Genomic DNA, 19,190 nt, shown 5'->3' with positions numbered 1-19,190 from the left:
TTGAAGAACTACAGGGAACTTTCCATATTGGATATAAAAATGTATTTTTGAAAATATAGTAATTAAGGTAGTATGGCATAGGTATATGCTATAGACTGAAAGTGTCCCCACCAAAATATGATCGCATTAGGAGGTGGGCCTCTGGGAGGTAATTAGGCATGAGGGTGGAGCTCTCATGATTATCATTAGTGCCCTTAAAAAGAGGGCAGTCTCTAAACCAGAAAGTGGGAATCTCACCAGACATTGAGTCTGTTGGCACCTTGATCTTTGGACTTTGTAGCCTCTAGAACTATGAGAAATAGATTTCTGTTCCTAAGCCATCCAATCTATTTTGTTAAAGCAGCTCGAAACAGATTAATAGACCAATGGGTCAGAATAGAAAACCCAGAAGTAGACATATGCTTACATGGATCCCTAATATATTGCATAAGTGGTATTACAAATCAGTGGAAAAGCATAGATTACTTAGTATATGGTTGTGGATCAAGTGATTATCCATACATAAAAATGTATTCCAGATAGTTCCTAACTGTGAAGAAGCAAAACTTTAAAATACTTAGAAGAAAGTATAGGAGAAAATCCTTCGTTTCTTCAAGTATGAGAAGGATTTTTTAAACAAGATACAAAAATCACAAGCAAACATCTAAAAATAGGGGATTGTCCTGGCCAGTGTGGCTCTATTGGTTGGACCGCCGTCCTGTACATCAAAGGATTGTGGGTTCGATTCTGGGTCAGGGCCCTTAGGGGAGGCAACTGTTCGATGTTTCTTCCTCTCCCCCCCCCCCCCTTGCTCTCTCTCTCTCTAAAAAAATAGAGGATTGACATATCTTAAAATATAAAACTTTGAATATCTTAAAATATAAAACTTTGGGCTACAAATTAAGCCATAAATAATATTAAAAGACAAGCCACAAGATAGAAGAAATTTCCAACACAATAACTCAAAGTGTTACTGTACAGAGCACACAAAGAACTTTAACAGATGAATAGGTAAAAGGTAAACGACTCAGTACAAAAATGGACAAAGGATGTGAGCAAGCAACTCACCTAGATGGCTAATATATAATAAGTAAAATTGGTCAGCCTTATTAGTAATTAGGGAAATGTAAAGTAGAACAATGAGATACAATTTCATATTGATCAAATTGTCTAAAAATTTTTAATTGATAAATTTCAACGTTGGCAAGAATGTGAAAAAAGAACTCTTATTCAATGCTGATGTTCATATAAATTTGCACAACTACTTTGGAAAGCAGTTTGTCATGTAAAAAAATTGAAGGTCTGCGTACTTTAGGACTCATCTCTAAGGAAACTTTAGAAGCTGGGCACGAGGACATATAAAATAATTTTTATGTGTATGGTATTGCATTGTGCATAATAGTGAAAAATTAAAAATAATGTAACAGGCAACAGTAGTAGAATTAGTAAGTTCTGACATATGATAAAACAATATATGTCAGTGAAATTTAATGAACCCAGCTTCATATATAAAAAGGAATAAATCTTGTGAATATAATTTTGAATGAAAAAAGCAAGTTCCGGGAGTATACATACAATATATAAAGTTTTAAGACATGCAAGGTTATATTATTATATTATATATTATTTATGGATAAAAGCAGATGCAGTAAGAGTATAAAAACATGCAAGGGAATAGTAAACACCAAATTTAGGATAAGTCTGAGGAATAAAAGAAGGGAATGGTGTACAAAGTGAGTTTCAATTTTGCCTATAGTGTTTTTTAAATTAAAATATTGAACAAATAAGGGGGAAAGTTAAAATATAAACTCGAGTGTTACTATTCTCTGAGTGAAGTGTTTCACTTTAAAATATATTCATTAGTTTTGACATTGGCTACAGGAAGTGTTAGGGGAAAGAAGCTTTGCTACAGGGATTGAATAAGGAGAATGAAGAAAGGTTTAAGAAGCATGGCTGAGAAAGTTTGGAAAAAATTAGGTATTAGTTAGATGAGAAAATAGTTTTGGTCCCCACCCCTCTCCCAGAGATGTGCAATGTTTAAGCACATATGTGCATAGGAGAAAACCAGTAGGGAAGAATTAAAGATGTACAGGAGAAAAAGTTAAATGATGTGTCTTAGGATTCTAGTGGGAAAGCCTAGTTAGGAAGCTTACTATAAATTCCTCCTTGACAGGAAGAGGAATACATCTTTTGTTGAAATGGGAGGAGGAAGAGTGCCTGAAACAAGTAAGATGATGAGAGAGTTGCTGCCTGATAATCTATTCTGTGAGTGCAGGAGGTTAGGGACTCTGTTAACAATAAGAAGTGAGATGATAGGATAGGGGATTTGTGGATGGTGATGAAGGCTTGAAGTTATCACTTGCAGGAAATGGGGATAGTGGAGAGAGAGTATATATATGCATGCATTCCAGCCAATTAAAAAAGTCAGACTGTCACATTGTTGAGGGTCCAGGTAGAGTCTGAAACCATGAATTTGTGGTTGCTCGTTCCAGACAGTTATGTGATATTCTCTGGAATATAGTTGTAATGATCATAACAATAGCAAGCATTTAATAAGCATTTAATAAAAGCCAGGAACTGTGCAAAGTAATCTAGATGTATTATCTCATGTAATCCTCTCAACCTATAACAGTAGGGTTTATTTTTATTTTATAGCTGAGAAAATTGAGGCCCAGAATTGAATAATGTACCCAAAGTCACACAGCATAGGTGTTCACTAAATAGTTGCTATTCAGGAAACAGGAGAGGGGATGGTATACTGGTTGAAAGAACAGATGTGGTAAGAGTCTAGCCATATTAGATTGAGAAGGAAATGAAACCAAGAAGAGACTGATAGAATGAATAATAGGTGTGCTCAAGGAAACAAGTGTTTAGAATTGAAGGTTTGAGAAACCTGGCAAGATGAGAGGTGTGGTTCAAGAGTCATATCAGAAGTAGAGCAATTCTGTGTGGTGAAAAGAGCCAGGTTGTGGCCATGGGAATAGCTAAAGTTCCCTGAGATTTAAGAAGTGAAAAAAGCAATGAACAATTAATCCTTGAGAGTGGGGTTGATCATGAGTCATTTGCATATTCATCTAAGTCACAGAAATAACAACTAGAATTGACCTTTAAGAAAATGCCTGTGAACTATTTCCCCAGAGATAGCAGCTGCATAGAAGCAGGGACCATGTGTTCTTTTGCTCATTGTTGTATCACACAGTGCCTGGTACATAGTAGGTGTTTAATAAATATAAGTTGAATGAATGAGTTAAATGAAATAAACATTTTTCAAAGCATGCTGATTAGGCCTTTCTTAAATGATTAAAATAATATTTTTAATGAATGCTATACAGAATAAATTTGCCCTAAATCTTTCACATCATTCTGCTCTTTTTTTGGTAAGATGAAGATTTTTTTAATTTTCTACTCTGCATGTCTAATAGTATTCTAAGTTTCCATTGGTTTTGCTTTTGTGTGAAAGACTTGATTTTATATACATTTCTTATTCTCAGATTTCTGAAAAATAAGCTCAAGTTTTCAGTTTTACTAATAGCCATGTAATTGAAATTAGCTCCCTTTAAGTGAAAAGCTACCAGTTTTTTTCTTGTACTTGGTTTGGAGGACCCTTTTCTGCCTACTTTAAGACTCAAAAATCTCTTATGAAGAAACATTGAGCATTTGAATCAGTATGTTCTTGTCAGGATGACCAAATCTGTTTTTGTTTTATTTTCTTTATAAATAGTAACAAACATTTCTATAGGAGAAAATTTTCTTCTTCTAGTCATGGCTGAATGTATCCTATCTAATAAAAGAGAAACATGCAAATGGACCATACCTCCGCCACACCCACAAGCCATGCCCACCAGCCATTCAGGAGCGAGTATGCAAATTAACCCAACAAAAATGGCAGCAGCCACGAAGCTGTAGAGAGCAGGAGGCTTGGGTTGCCCCCCGCGATGGAGGAAGCCAAGCTTCTCGCCCTGCCCTGGCTGGCCCTGGCCTCCACTCAAGGTTACAAAGTTTCAATTATAGAAGATAAATCCCAACAAAAATGGCGGCAGCCAAGGAGCTGGAGTCAGCCGGAGGCTTGGGTTGCCCCGGCAAGGAGGAAGCCAAGCTTCCCACCCACCCTGGCCTGCCCTGGCCTCCTCTCAAGGCTACAAAGTTTCAATTATAGAAGATAAATAAATACCAAGGCCTCCACTTGGGTCGCCGGGGGGCGTGGCCAGCCTGCAAACCACCACAGGCCCCTCGCCCAGGCTGCCCCACACCCCAAGGGAGCCCCACCCTGATCCGGGACACCATTCAGGGCAAACCAGCCGGCCCCCACCTGTGTACCAGGCCTCTATCCTATCTAATAAAAGAGTAATATGCAAATTGACCATCCCTCCAACACACAAGATGGCTGCCCCCATGTAGTCAAAGATGGCTGCCCCCATGTGCACACAAGATGGCCACCACAAGGTGGACAGCAGGGGAGGGCAGTTGGGAGGGACTAGGCCTGCAAGGGAGGGCAGTTTGGGGCAATCAGGCCAGCAGGGGAGGGCAGTTGTGAGAGACCAGGCCTGCAAGGGAGGGCAGTTGGGGGGGACCAGGCCTGCAGGGGAGGGCGGTTAGGGGTGACCAGGCCTGCAGGGAAGGGCAGTTAGGGGCAATCAAGCTGGCAGGGGAGCAGTTAGGCATCAATCAGGCTGGCAGGGGAGTGGTTAGGGAGTGATCAGGCTGGCAGGCAGAAGCGGTTAGGGGCAATCAGGAAGGCAGGCAGGCGAGCAGTTGGGAGCCAGCAGTCTAGGTAGGATCGGGCCTAAACGGGCAGTCAGACATCCCTCAAGGGGTCCCAGATTGGAGAGGGTGCAGGCTGGGCTGAGGGTCACATCTCCCCCTACCCCCGTGCACGAATTTCGTGCACCGGGACTCTAATAATCCTACCTAATAATGGACAAATATGCAAATTGACTGCACATTTGCTACACCCAAGCCACGCCCACCAGCCAATCAGGATGCATATGCAAATTACCCCAACCAAGATGGCGGTTAATTTGCATATCAAGACAGCGTAGAAAGAAGCGAAGAGCTGTAGAAGGGAGCAAAGCTGCAGAGAAGCAAGCAAGCAGGGGGGGGGAGAAGGGAGGAGCAGAGGCAGGGCTGGCAGAGATGGGAGAAAAGCAGGCGGGCTGGCGGATTAGGCAGGGTGGGGGAGAAGGGAGGAGTCCAGGTGGGGCTGGGGGAGAAGGGAGAAAAGCAAGCGGGCTGGCAGAGAAGGCGGGGCAGGGGAGAAGGGAGGAGAGCAGGCGGGGCGTGGTAGAGTGCAGCAGGAAACCCTATTGCCGGATTCTTCCTGCAACGGAACGCTAGTAAAATATAAAGCTATATTCAAGTAAAATTCATCTTTCAGTAGGGAAAGCCAAATTTTAATGGATACACTTCCCACAGGTGGAAACTCCAGTAAAGCAGTTGTCAAGGTGAATTTATTTGAAACAAAACCTGCCACCATTAAGTTTTATGGTTTTCAGGCAATTTTGAATGAACAAGGAGCAAAGCAGTTAAGAATTAGAATGAGGATAAAAAGCAATCATTAAAAGAGTTCCAAATTTCAATTTGAAAAGCATAAAAAGAAGAACTTATGTGATAAAATTATAAAACGGAATTATTTGCTTCCATGTTTTCCCTGAACCTTTTTAAAAAAATGTTTCATGTAATGCTGCTCTCCATACATTTAGGCAGTACATGTTTCAACAAGACTGTTTTTCAGAATACATACATTTGACAAACACATACAGAGTAGTATAGGGCTTTTTAAGTAACTTTTTCTCTTCTGTTTTGCCTATAGTAAGACAATTATAAATCTAATTAGAGTAACTGGGAAGGTGGCTGGGCAAAATGAGTACTTTTGGAAGGAGAATGAAGAACTGTTTGATTTCTGTTTCTGTCTGTAGATGGACCTGCATCATATTGAAATGCCTTGCTTCATGTAATTAAAAAACCTTTAATTCACTGTTACAGACTGAGAGTTAAGAAATAAATTAAAATGCCTGTGTGTCAGTGGTTGAAATCTGTTGCCTCGCAGGCTTAACACTTTCCATTCAGATTCTTGCACTTGTTCCTAGCTTTTTAGTTTCATTGTGTTTCATAATTATTAAACTTCCAAGAAAAGTTGGATACATATTTCAATGCAAATTATTTCTATCCCAGACTAGAATATTTTGTTTGAAGATAAATTATGGAACATCATTTGATAAAAGTGGTTAATTACCAGTATCTCATAGCTCTTAAATTTCTCCAATAGTAAAATATATGCTATGAAGGTTAATGTATATTAAAATACTATATCTTTGGGAAAGATAAATATTTAGAGGCAACCTCTTGATAGTCAAATAACTACACGGAAAGAGCTTTGTCAATAGCATGATTACTGGCATTATGGTTTGCCTGTAATTATTCATTAGTTTTTATGCTGGTTATAGTAAACATGGTATATATAGCTTGACATAAAGAAAATTAGTGTATGAGACAGAATAATTTCCTTATCTTTTTTCTTACATATTGTTGAATTACTATTTTATACCTTTAATTAAAATTAATCAATGCAACTTTACTCCCCCTAGAGGAAAATATATTCCTTAAATTTACAGAAACATGTCTTTATCTATTTGAATCATATATTGTCCTCCAAAGAATAAATATAACTAGAGTAGATTATTCTGTTCATTGTTAGAAGTTATTTTAATGAAATATGTTTTAAAAATAAGTTAGAAAAACTATGTCAACGAAGAAATTCATCCTATTCTGGGTCTAATCTTTTAGTGTTATTTCTCCTATCAATATCTGCAATTACAAAAATTATTGTTTCATCAATTTTGTTGCTATTTTTAACCCCCAACTATCCTATTTTGAAATTTTATTTTTTTAACTAGAGGCCCGGTGCATGAAATTCATGCATGGGGGATGGTGCCCTCAGCCCAGCCTGCACCCTCTCCAATCTGGGACCCCTTGGGGGCTGCCTGACTGCCCTGATCGGGCCTAAACCGTCAGTCGGACATCCCTTTCACAATCCTGGACCTCTGGCTCCTAATCACTCATCTGCCTGCCTGCCTGGTCACCCCCAACTGCCCCCACTGCCGGCCTGGTCGCCCCTCACTGGCCCCCCTGCTGGCCTGGTCACCCCACGCAGCCACATTGTTCAGTTGTTTGATTGTCCCTCACTAACCCTCCTGCTGGCCTGGTCACTCCACGCAGCCATCTTGTGAGGGTGTGGGGGTTAATTTGCATATTACCTCTTTATTATATAGGATTATAGATCTAAAGCAAATGTAAACATCTGATTCTTTTTATTATTAACCCTTTGCACTCGCTTGCTTTTTTCTCGATTCCTTTATTCTACTCGGGATTTAATTTTTTAAATACCCCAGATTTTACAAAGCACAGCAGTAGAATAAAAAACTGGAGTTTCTTTTCATACAAACTTATTTGGATTTTTTTATATTTCAAATTATTGATACAGTCAAAGAGTATAAAAAGAGCTGCTACCAATGCTAACCGTGTCGAGTCACACTCGACATCCGAGTGCAAAAGGTTAAAGCTTTTAATTTTTTTTTTTACCTTTTTTTATTTCTTGAAACATTGAGAAATACTTTATACTACTTGGGAGAGTACTTCTATTTGTGCTTTGCAATATTTGCTCTGAGGAAAAGAAACTTAAATTGATCCTTTGGAGAACTGCTAGATTAAAATATCAGAAAAGTAAGTCAAGTATTAAGGGTAGCTGTGTGAGGAAGAGTCCTTCAGCATGAGATTGTATCACTATTTAATCTTTCAAAGAGGTTCAAATCTCAGCTGTCATTGTTTTTTACTGAATGATCATAAGTTGGACAATTAGTAATATGAACAATGTGATATCTGTTTGTCTATTAACATTTGTATATTATTAGCTATATAGACAGATTGACAACTACGTGCTTTTGCTGACATACTTTAAGAGTATTTTTGAACAATATATTGCCTAATATCTGTTATAGAAAGTTCTTAACTTATGCATTTTTATAACTAATATCTTATGGCACCTGTTTAATGTATATGCTAACCAATTTTAAGATAGAATTTTAGTGTCATTGAAATTCTATGTGTATAAAAACCGATATAGCTATGTACATAAATGTACATTCTATTTATAAAACAAATGCATTCACCTATTTCTATTTTTTACTAGTAATGTAGTTAAAGTTGTGTGTGTGTGTGTGTGTGTGTGTGTGTGTATATACATATACATATATACACACAATACATACTAGAAGCCCAGCACACGAAATCGCGTGCACGCACAGCCCCGCTCACCTGCGCGTGCCTCGCTGTGCTCACAGCCTCGCCCACCCGCGCCAGTCTTTGGTGGTTACGGCATTAGGGCCACAGGCCTTTTATTTTATGTGTGTGTGTGTGTGTGTGTGTGTGTGTGTGTGTGTATGTGTGTGTGTTTTATTTATGAAATGAGATAACTGTATTTACCAATTTCTTTTTATTTTTTTTATAGAGTCATTTGCCCTGGCTCCACAGTTCCCACCCAGGATTAGAAAAAATAAGTGCTATAGTATGGGAAGGCAATGACTGTAAGAAAGCAGATATGTCTGTACTTGAAATCAGTGGAATGATAATGAACAGAGTAAGTTTTAAAATTTTATTCTTTTAGTTCAAGAATAAAACAGTGATTATTAATATCCTATATAATAAAAGCCTAATATGCTAAGTGTCCAACCGTTCGACTGTTCGACCAGTCGCTGTGATGCGCAGTGACCACCAGGTGGCAGACGCTCCAACCAGTAGGTTAGCTTGCTGTTGGGGTCCGGTCGATCGGGACTGGGCAAGATGGGCCAGACACGCCCTGAAGCCCTCCCGCAGTCCCTCCCTGGCCAGCCCCAATCAGCCCCAATTGGGACTGGGCGAGATGGGCCGGCCCTGGAGCCTTCCCGGTCCCTCCCCGGCCCCAATTGTGCACTGGTGGGGTCCCTCTGCCTGGCCTGAAGGGATAGGGCTGAAACCGGCTCTCTGACATCCCCCGAGGGGTCCTGGATTGCGAGAGGGTGCAGGCCAGGCCGAGGAACCCCACCGATGCACGAATCTGTGCACGGGGCTCTAGTATTAAATAATTACTGGAATGTGATGTTTATAATCTACTCACCTCACTCTTCAACCTGAAAAAAAGTTATTTGTATTTTCCTTTGTCATTGATTTAAACAGTGATATCACTCATCTTTTTTTGTTTTCATTCTTGCAACCAAGAATAGATACAATCTAAAATTTTCTTCTTTTATATTATTCTTTCTTTTTCTTTCAATGGATCAAATTGAGGAGCTGCTAGATATATACAGTTTTGATGAATATTTATTTTTCGTTATCATCCCTCTTGGCTCATTTATTTATTAGTACCCAGAACATTAAACAGTTCAAACAGAAGATTTGTTTTGATACTTCCTTGCCTAATTAAATGTATAGAAGTAATGCAGCTAGGGGTAAACATCTTGAGTAGTTGGAAGTAGAGTTAGATGAGAATACTGTGGATTTTAATTTTAATTTTACTTTTTTTACAAATCAGATCATTGCTACTTTTAAAGTTTTACCCGATTCCTCTGGACATCTAGTCATGATTTAACTTGCAGTTCTAATTTCTTGTGTATTGTTATGCTAGAACCGTTGTACACACTTCATGTGGGACAGGAATTAAAATAACTGGGTATAGAAATTGATCTACTTCCTCTTTCATGTCTCAGTGTGAGCAATGAAAAGCTATTGACAAGGAGTCTCTAGTTGTTGTTCTATATCTTAACTAGCTGTGAGCTAGCAGATTATAGAATGATAAAAAGTTAGCTAGGTGATATTTAAGGTTTCTCCCAGTTCTACCATTCTTGTATTTTCCATTATTTAAATTTTAGTTTCCTTTTTTATAATTACCCTACCATCTTTTCCCTTTTCTTATTTAATTGTCCCCCTCTAACATTTTCTCTCTTCTAAATGGTTTTAGAATTTAAAGATACATCCATTTGTATATTGAGCTCTTTGAAGAAAACACAAATCACAAATTTATTGAATAATTAAATATAATTCTAGATTTTTTTTCTCTTTAATGAACTAAATTTAAGTGGATGTGAGATCTCATTCTTTTTAATATTGCAGTATTTGTGGATATTTCTAACTTTTGAAATAATAAGATACATAGAATTTTTTTAAAGATCTGGGTAAGACCAAGATAGTTAATCCTTTTTGCATCTACTTAGTGAATTAGAGATCTGATAATGAACTATTTTTAAAAACTGAAGAAATAATGATTTACTTTTTACACATTATAGGCTCTTCAACTTAGAGTAAATTAAATTTTTATTATTCATGTAGTAAAACTAATACGTTTTAAGAAACTGACTATATTGCTATAAATAAAATTATGCTTAATAGAAATTCATTTTACTGTAGGTAAAATTTGTATAAGTTTTTTTTTTCTTTTTCTTTTTTCTCTTATAAAGGTGAATAGCCATATACCAGGAATAGGATACCAGATTTTTGGAAATGCAATCTCTCTAATCCTGGGTTTAACTCCATTTGTTTTCCGACTCTCCCAAGCTACAGACTTGGAACAACTCACTACACACTCGGCTTCTGAACTTTACGCAATTGCATTCGGTTCTAATGAAGATATCATAGTTCTTTCTATGGTTATTATAAGTTTTGTGGTTCGTGTGTCTCTTGTGTGGATTTTCTTTTTTTTGCTCTGTGTAGCAGAAAGAACTTATAAACAGGTGAGTATACTGTAGACTTCTGAATAGAGAACATTTTATCCTTTTCCTAATATTCAAAGTATTCTTGAAGTATTTTAGTATTTCATTAAATCATTCTGAACTGCTAATTCTTTCCTTATTTTGTTTTTATAGTACTTAATTAAATAAAATTCTAACAGTCCATATTTTGTTGATTTTTGTTTTGTCGTGGTAATATACTGGAAAATTAATGCTTGCCTTTTGTCTTTTTTAGCGCTTACTTTTTGCAAAGCTCTTTGGACATTTAACATCGGCAAGGCGGGCTCGAAAATCTGAGGTTCCTCATTTCCGGTTGAAGAAAGTACAAAATATAAAAATGTGGCTATCTCTTCGGTCCTATCTTAAGGTAGAATGGTAGTGACAAAAGTACTCTTGAAACAAAAGTTCCCTTTTCTTTGTCAATATGTAGGTATGTCTAGATGTGTATTCACATAAGTACTCACATAGTGCTGTGTGTTCTTTATGCTCCATATGCAGAAATCCAAAATAAATGTTCTTTAAAAAATCCAAAATAAACTGGTTCTTTATAGTAAAACACCTGAAGTCTAAAAGGCTTAAATGTGTTTGAGGTAGATGATTAAAGATCAAGTTGTCCTTAATTTATCTTCGTTCATAAATCTCACCAACTTCTACTCATTCAAAAGCTACATTAAAGATTTTGTTTCTACCTAAAATGGTTGTCACAAGCCAGTAGAGGGAGCCCACTGCTTAGAAAAGAGTTTTTAAAAAATCTGTAATCAGGATCACCTCAGTGAAGTGACCTGTTGCTCTTTAAAAATACTAACTTATAATTCTAAGCCATTCTTTTCATGCTGTTCTATTCTTTAATCTTGTTAAATAACCTTTCTAATTATGGAAGTAGATAAAAAAAACACAACTCAGGAGGGAAATGGGAAACATCTGAATTAATGTTAGGAAAACACTAAGGATTATTTCTTGTTGCATTAAGTAGCAATGAATTTCATTATATATGGAGTTACCTAAAGACCAAATATCCTCTAACATACCTAGACCTTTAATGCTACTTATTTTGTTCTTTTTTAAAAAATCTTTATTGTTAAAAGTATTATATATGTCCCCTTATTTCCCCCATAACACTTTTTTTTTGAAGCAACAATGAAAGAAGTGAAAAAATTTTCGCACTGTTTATCTAGCTTTCTATTTAAAATATTCATTATTCTGCTTATTTAACTTGTTAAATTCAACTAACTTAATCTCCATTGGAAAATGTTACAAATTGGTGTAGATTATTTTTTGTCACTGTGACATTTCTGTGGTACAGAGGGATGAATATGTCTTTGTTGCATGGTACAGAGGGATGAATATGTCTTTGTTGCTCCACACCAAATTTCCCTTCTTTATCAACGCTACGTAGGTATTACATTCTTTTCTACATTGATTACTTTATTCAGCAAACATTTGTTTAATGTTAACCATGTGCCATCCACTGCCCATGAGATGAAATTCTCTACCCTTATGAGCTTATACTTCAGTGACATTTAACCCCAGACCTATGAATTATCTTTGAAATTTACTTTCTTCTCTTGCATTTCCAACATCCAATTTATCACCAATTTCCACCTGTTCTGCTTCCAAAATATATCTTGAGTTCATTTACTTACATTTGTTTCCTTTTCTTTTCTTTTTTTAAAAAAATATATTTTATTGATTTTTTACAGAGAGGAAGGGAAAGGGATAGACAGTTAGAAACAACGATGAGAGAGAAACATCTATCAGCTGCCTCTTGCACACCCCCTACTGGGGATGTGCCCGAAACCAAGGTACATGCCCTTGACCGGAATCGAACCTGGGACCCTTGAGTCTGCAGGCCGACGCTCTATCCACCGAGCCAAACCGGTTTCGGCCATTTGTTTCCTTTTCCATCACCTTAATTGAAAACAATTTGGGCTACTGGAGTTGCCTCTTAACTGGCCTTCCAGCATTCAGATTTCCTCCTTCTAATACTTCCTTCACTCTACCAACAGAGATCTTTTTTAAAAATGTAGATTTGACCATATACTTCTTAAAATTTTTTGGAAATTCTCCATTGCTCTAGGATAAAAAATAAAATCTGGCAGGGCTTATAATGCCCTTCAACCCAGCTCTTGCCAATAGTCTGTCTTTCTTTCTTCCTACATTCCAGCCACACTAAACTGCTTCAGTTCTTTGAATGCACTATGATCATTCCTGTTCTGTGCTCTTCCTTCCGCCAAACCATTGTCATGTGCCATCTTAGTTTGGTATAAATATCACTTCCCTAGGGAAATCTTCCCAGGCCCACACGATCTTATATTTGGGGGTTAGGCGGGTGGGCCTGGAAAGATCTCTCTAAGGAAGTGATATTTGCATAAAACTCCCTACCAATTTTTTCAACGCATCCTATACTTTTCCTTCATGGCACTTATCACAACTTACACATATATCTGTGCTTTTGAAATTGATGCCTGACTCCCTATTAATGAAGGTAGGGACTATGTCTGTTTTGTTCTCTGCTATATTTCTACCCCCTAGCACAGTACTTCATTCTGAGCAGGTGCTTAAGAAACATTTGTTGAATGAATAGTGTTTGAAAAAATGAAATATTTAGAAGTTATGCTTAGAATTCTAGGCTATATATTCACCATTTCCACTGTGTTGCAAATCCTTAGGAAATAGTAACACTTTAATAAAAATTCATCTAACAAATTAGGTGTATTTTCAACATTATAAGTTACTCAAGGCCTGGTGCACGAATTCGTGCATGGGTGGGGTTCAACCAGCCAGCGGGAGGGGATGCGGAGGTTGGCTGATCAGGGGTGAGGCTGGCCCGGGGGGAGGGGCAGGGGGCAGGGCTGGTCAGCCCACCCTGCCCCCTGGTCGAACTCCCTGTCAAACTCCCAGTCGAGGGGACAATTTGCGTATTAGCCTTTTATTATATAGGATGATCAACTTATAGTGATGGATAAGCACCTTAATTGAAATCGTGAAATTGACTGCTAATTAGTAAATGTATTTAAAAATGTTTTCCCTTTTTTCCCCCAGCGTCGAGGTCCTCAGCGATCAGTTGATGTAATAGTTTCCTCTGCTTTCTTGTTGACTATCTCAGTTGTATTTATCTGTTGCGCCCAGGTAAGTTAACTTGTTCTGTGTAGAAATTAGATAATCAGACCTATAAATATTCAGCTTCAAACGTTTTCTAATAAAAAAGAATGAAAGTAATAATATAAGTAAACCTAGTCATACAATTTTGAAATTGGCTTTTTGCAGTTTATTATTTTTTCAGTTGAATAAGTAAATGAAATATTTGGAAGTTATTCAGTTCTGTGTCACACTGGTGGCTAGCATATTCTCAGATGTGTATTGATTGGACATATGATAATTAGTTTTTGCCTTTAATTCACCTGGTTATCTTTATTTCCCAAAATAAACTTATGAGTGACTATAGTTATCAATTGTTTCATACTGTTTTCCATGAATCTCTGCTTTACTCACATTTAGCATTTATTATTTTACTAGAGGCCCGGTGCACGAAATTCGTGCACGGAGGGGGGTTGTCCCTCAGTCCAGCCTGTACCCTCTCCAATCTCGGACCCCTCAAAGGATGTCCGACTGCCCGTTTAGGCCCGATCCCTGGGATCGGGCCTAAACGGGCAGTCGGACATCCCTCTCATAATCCAGGACTGCTGGCTCCCAACTGCTTGCCTGCCTGCCTTCCTGATTGCCCCTAACCGCTTCTGCCTGTCAGCCTGATCACCCCCTAATCACTCCCATGCCAGCCTGTTTGCCCCCAACTTCCCTCCTCTGCTGGCCTGGTCACCCCTAACTGCCCTCCCCTGCAGGACTGGTTTCCCCCAACTGCCCTCCCTCTGTTGCAGGCGTGGCCCCCCCCAACTGCCCTCCCTCCACTGTAGGCCTGGTCCCCCCCAACTGCCCTCCCTTGCAGGCAGGGTGCCTCCCAACTGCCCTCCCTTGCAGGCCGGGTGTCTCCCAACTGCCCTCTCCTGCTGGCCATCTTGTGGTGGCCATCTTGTGTCCACATGGGGGCAGGATCTTTGACCACATGGGGGCAGCTATATTGTGTGTTGCAGTGATGATCAATCTGCATAGTTCTCTTTTATTAGATAGGATAGAGGCCTGGTACAGGGATGGGGGCCAGCTGGTTTGCCCTGAAGGGTGTCCCTGATCAGGGTGGGGTTCCCTTGGGGCGTGGGGCGGCCTGAGCGAGGGGCCTGTGGTGGTTTGCAGGCCGGCCATGCCCCCTGGGATGCAAGCGGAGACCCTGGTATCTGGAATTTATTTTCCTTCTACAACTGAAACTTTGTAGCCTGGAGCAGAGCCAAGCCTGGGGCTCCCTCCAAGGCCCGAATCCATTTGTGTTGGGGTTATAATTGAAACTTTGTTGCCTTAAGCGGGTGGGCCCGGCCAGGGTGTGCGGAAAGCTTTGCTACCCCTGTTGCTGGCGGCAACCCTGGCCTGCTCTCTCAAGCTCCATTCTGTCGCCATTTGTTTGAATTTGTTTACCTTCTATAATTGAAACTTTGTAGCTTGAGTGGAGGCTTAGGCCTGCAACGGCTGGCAGAAAGCTTGGCTTCCTCTGTTACCTAGGGAACCTTGCTCTCTGTGGCTGTAGCCATCTTGGTTTGGGTTAATTTGCATACTCGCTCTGATTGGATGCTGGGCGTGGCTTGTGGGCGTGGCTTGTGGGTGTGTCGGAGGTATGGTCAATTTGCATATTTGTCTATTATTAGATTAGATACCTTAATTGTTACTGTGGCTTGACTGCCTCATGCTCTGTAAAATAATTCTTGTTGACCAAGATTAGTCAGGAAACAGAAGTATCTCAGGATATATTTTGTGCTATAAAGTTTAAACTTCTATTTCAAGTAAAAGACCTACTGAAAATTCTTCTGCTTTAAAGCATCATACAATGCTGGAAAAATAAAATCCAGCATTTTATATATCTGAGTTTATAAGACAGTAAGGGACCAAAATGAAGATAACATTGAACAACAAAGCAGTTTAGTATACGTGTTAATGCATGGCAGCCCTAGGATAAGAAAGTGAGGTACATTGGCAGTCTTAGTATCCTAGAGACTTGAGATTTTATGCCCACATGAGGACAGAAGATGAGGCCTCGACCTGCATGCACCCATTCTTACACATGCTTACACAAAAGCCAAAACCCTCAAAGGCCTGTAGTCTGCATGAAAAGATGAAATAAGAAAAGCAGTCTGCCCTGCAGCATAGGAAGACGATAAGGAATCTTGTCTCTAACTTTGCCTAGACTCTGGCAAGGTGTTGGGGAAAAGTCTCTCCTAAGAACTGTAGGTTCAGGGTTCAAATGTACATTACAGGTCTTATCCTGTAACCCTTGTGTCAAAAGTTACATAAAAAGTGGTTGTAAGCTCTTGGATACCTAGTGGATGCAAAACAGAGACTGTTCTGGGGTATGTGACATCAACTTAGGATTCACAAGATTTTCACAGATAAAGCTTTTTCAGGTTTCAAAACATGTGAAGAAACAATAGAATATGAGTGTATCAACAGATCAATAAACAGCAGGAATAGATCTCCAGCTACTTCAGATAATAGACTGATCAGATAGAAACTATAAGGTTAGCTTGCTTAAAATGATTGAAGACATAGGTTAACACTACAAAAAAAGAGATTGCTTTAAAAGAGAACCAAACAGTACTTCAGAGAAATAAAAAATATGGTATTGATATTAAAAACAGAAAAAATAGCAGATTGAAAACAGCTAAAGATAGTGAACTGGGAGAAGGGGGAAAAATTGCCCAGAATATAAGACAGTGTTAAACAGGTTGATATATGAAAAAGCGATTGAGACGGATAGGATATTCAACATACATCTAACATATTACAGATGGAAAGAAGAGGGAGAGCAATATTTGGAGAGATAATGGCTAGGAGTTTTTCTGAATTTATGAAAGATGTTACTTTTTACCACACTTAGACACATTGTGGAAAAACTGCAGAACACCAAAAACACGAAGAAAAATCTTAAGAGCAACCAAAGGAAAATGACTGAGATGCAGAATACTAGGAAGATGAAACCAGAGTTTAATAAATATAAATATGCCATGACCAAGATAGCTTACTCCTGGAGTGCAAGGATTTTCAACCTTAGAAAATCCACTAATCTAGTTTGAGCTCCTTTAGTTGATTAAATGAGCAAGAAACATCCGATCATCTCAATAGATGAAGAAAACAAATTGGTAAATTTCATTGGAGATTTATAATGCAATGACTGGAAAGTACTGTCCTTAATCTGATAAAGTATATCTTTCAAAAGTTGGAGCAAACATTGTACATAAATATTTATTACCTTAGAGGTATTCATTTTAAAAACAGAAATAAGACGTTTAACCTCTCTACCACTTCTAGTGAGCATTTTGATAGAGGGTACTAACCGTTGGAAGACAGGAAAAAGAAATAAATGGTATAAAGATTGAAAAGGAAAAAACAAAATCATATACTATATGACTATCTATATAGAACATCCAAGTGACTTCATAGACAATTTATTAAAAATGTGATACATTTTTAGATGATCAAGAATATCAAAAATGGTTACATCAACATAAAAAAATTAATTTTTGTCCTAGAAGCCAGAGAGCAGCAAATTTCCTCTGCAAAGAGCCAGATAGAAAATATTTTAGAATTTTGCCTGACTCATGCAGTTTCATATAGTCTTCTCCCTCACTCCTCCCTTAAATTTTTAAGTTCTACTAAAGACACGATAATGAAAAAATGGAGTCTGAGGAAAGATATTGGCAAAATATGTGACTTAAATGGCATTGTTATTCAGAATATATAAACTTTTTAAATCAATAAGAAAAATAGACAACTAATATAGAAAAAGTGGGTATGGAATAGAAAAAGTTAACTTACAGATGAGGAAATCCAATGATCAATAAGCATATGAGACATATTTATCCGCCCTAAGAATCAGGAAAAGTAAAACCAAAACAATAAGAAAACAATTTACACTCATCAGAGTGGCAGGTATTAAGAAGTTGGATAATACCAAGTGTGGGCAAAAATTGGGCAAAGGAAACTGATAACACTGCTGAGAGTATAAATTGTTACAACTGTTCAGAAACAAATTCCTAATACCTAATAAAGTTGAATATGTGAATAATATCCAAGGACCCGGCAATTTTATTCCCATATTTTAACTCGTAAAGAATGCTCTACATGTATGCATGAAGAGATGTATAAAAGAATGTAAGCGTTGTGTGTAAAAAGGAAAATTGACAACAAAATAAATGTTAATGGAGAGAAGAGACCTGTACATTGTGCTTGATTCTTTCACCTTATTGAAGTTGGAATGAGTGAATTTGAGCTTCATGTATCAGCGTGGATAAATCTTGAAAACAAAGTTCAGTGGAATAAAAAGCGAATTAAAGAATGGTGTGGACAATGTGATAACATTTTTATAAATTCTAAAGTATATATAAAATAATATAGTTTAGAAATATATATGTAGCTGAACTATAAACTGCATGGAAAAGATAACGGAAAGGATAGGGAAGAAGGAATAATGATTAAGGAAAAGTTTAAAGGGATTTCAACTGAATCTTTTACCTTACTTTTCAATAATCTGAAAGAAATATTGCAAAATATTAAAATTTGACAAAAATGGGTAGAGTCCCCATTGGTTTTGATTATATTATATTTTTAGGTGCTTGAAATATTAACAAATGTGAAATGTTTTTTAAATGTAATACTATATTCATGATCAATCTGTATGAAGTAAAATATGTTGTTTTTTCTTAAGAAGACATTGTGTGAATGACAACGCTTCTTCATGTTGCCTTTTTCAAACACTTTCAGTTGCTTCATGTGCATGAGATCTTCCTTGATTGTCACTACAATTGGGAACTGGTGATCTGGTGTATCTCATTAACACTTTTTCTGCTAAGATTTGTTACTCTTGGATCAGAAACAAGTAAAAAATATAGCAATACCTCAATATTACTTACTGAACAGGTGAGGATCCAATTGATTTACTTTAGTTGTTATATTCTTAGGTTGATTTGACTGTGGGATTAAAGTGTTTCATCTTTTAAATAATGACATTTATTTAGATTTCCTTGTTGCAGCTTTTAATTATATTTAAAATTATTTTCTTATAAGTTTATTGTAAGAAATTTGGAATATACAATAAAGTATGAAGAATATTAATATCACCTATAATCTCAATAACCAGAGACCTACCATTACTATTTTAGTGAATGTCTTTAAATATCTTTTAAAAATGAGTATTTGTTATAATTTTAAGTATTTTTAATTGTTTACATTTTTTTTATAAAAGATAAACCTATACTTGAAAATGGAGAAGAAACCTAACAAAAAAGAGGAACTGACAATAGTGAATAATGTTTTAAAACTGGCTACTAAACTGCTAAAGGTAAAAATAAAATTTAAAATGGA

At 37.5% G+C, this 19,190-nt stretch overlaps 1 protein-coding gene across 3 annotated transcripts in view; it reads left to right on the top strand.

The window, feature by feature from the left end:
• The window catches only part of PHTF2 (putative homeodomain transcription factor 2), a 91,627-nt gene that overhangs the window by 66,026 nt on the left and 6,411 nt on the right, over positions 1-19,190 (top strand). For 2 of the 3 annotated variants that reach the window (XM_008149684.3, XM_054725979.1), the window contains exons 11-16: positions 8,483-8,611; positions 10,464-10,736; positions 10,969-11,100; positions 13,776-13,862; positions 18,591-18,746; positions 19,072-19,167. In XM_008149684.3, the coding sequence (XP_008147906.2) occupies positions 8,483-8,611; positions 10,464-10,736; positions 10,969-11,100; positions 13,776-13,862; positions 18,591-18,746; positions 19,072-19,167 (873 nt within the window). Of the gene's footprint in view, positions 1-8,482; positions 8,612-10,463; positions 10,737-10,968; positions 11,109-13,775; positions 13,863-18,590; positions 18,747-19,071; positions 19,168-19,190 lie in introns of those variants that run through there. The other variant, XM_054725981.1, reaches the window with a different exon arrangement.

Source organism: Eptesicus fuscus, chromosome 14, assembly GCF_027574615.1.
Source record: "Eptesicus fuscus isolate TK198812 chromosome 14, DD_ASM_mEF_20220401, whole genome shotgun sequence".
Lineage (NCBI taxonomy): Eukaryota > Metazoa > Chordata > Mammalia > Chiroptera > Vespertilionidae > Eptesicus > Eptesicus fuscus.
This window is presented reverse-complemented; position numbering and strand designations above follow the sequence as displayed.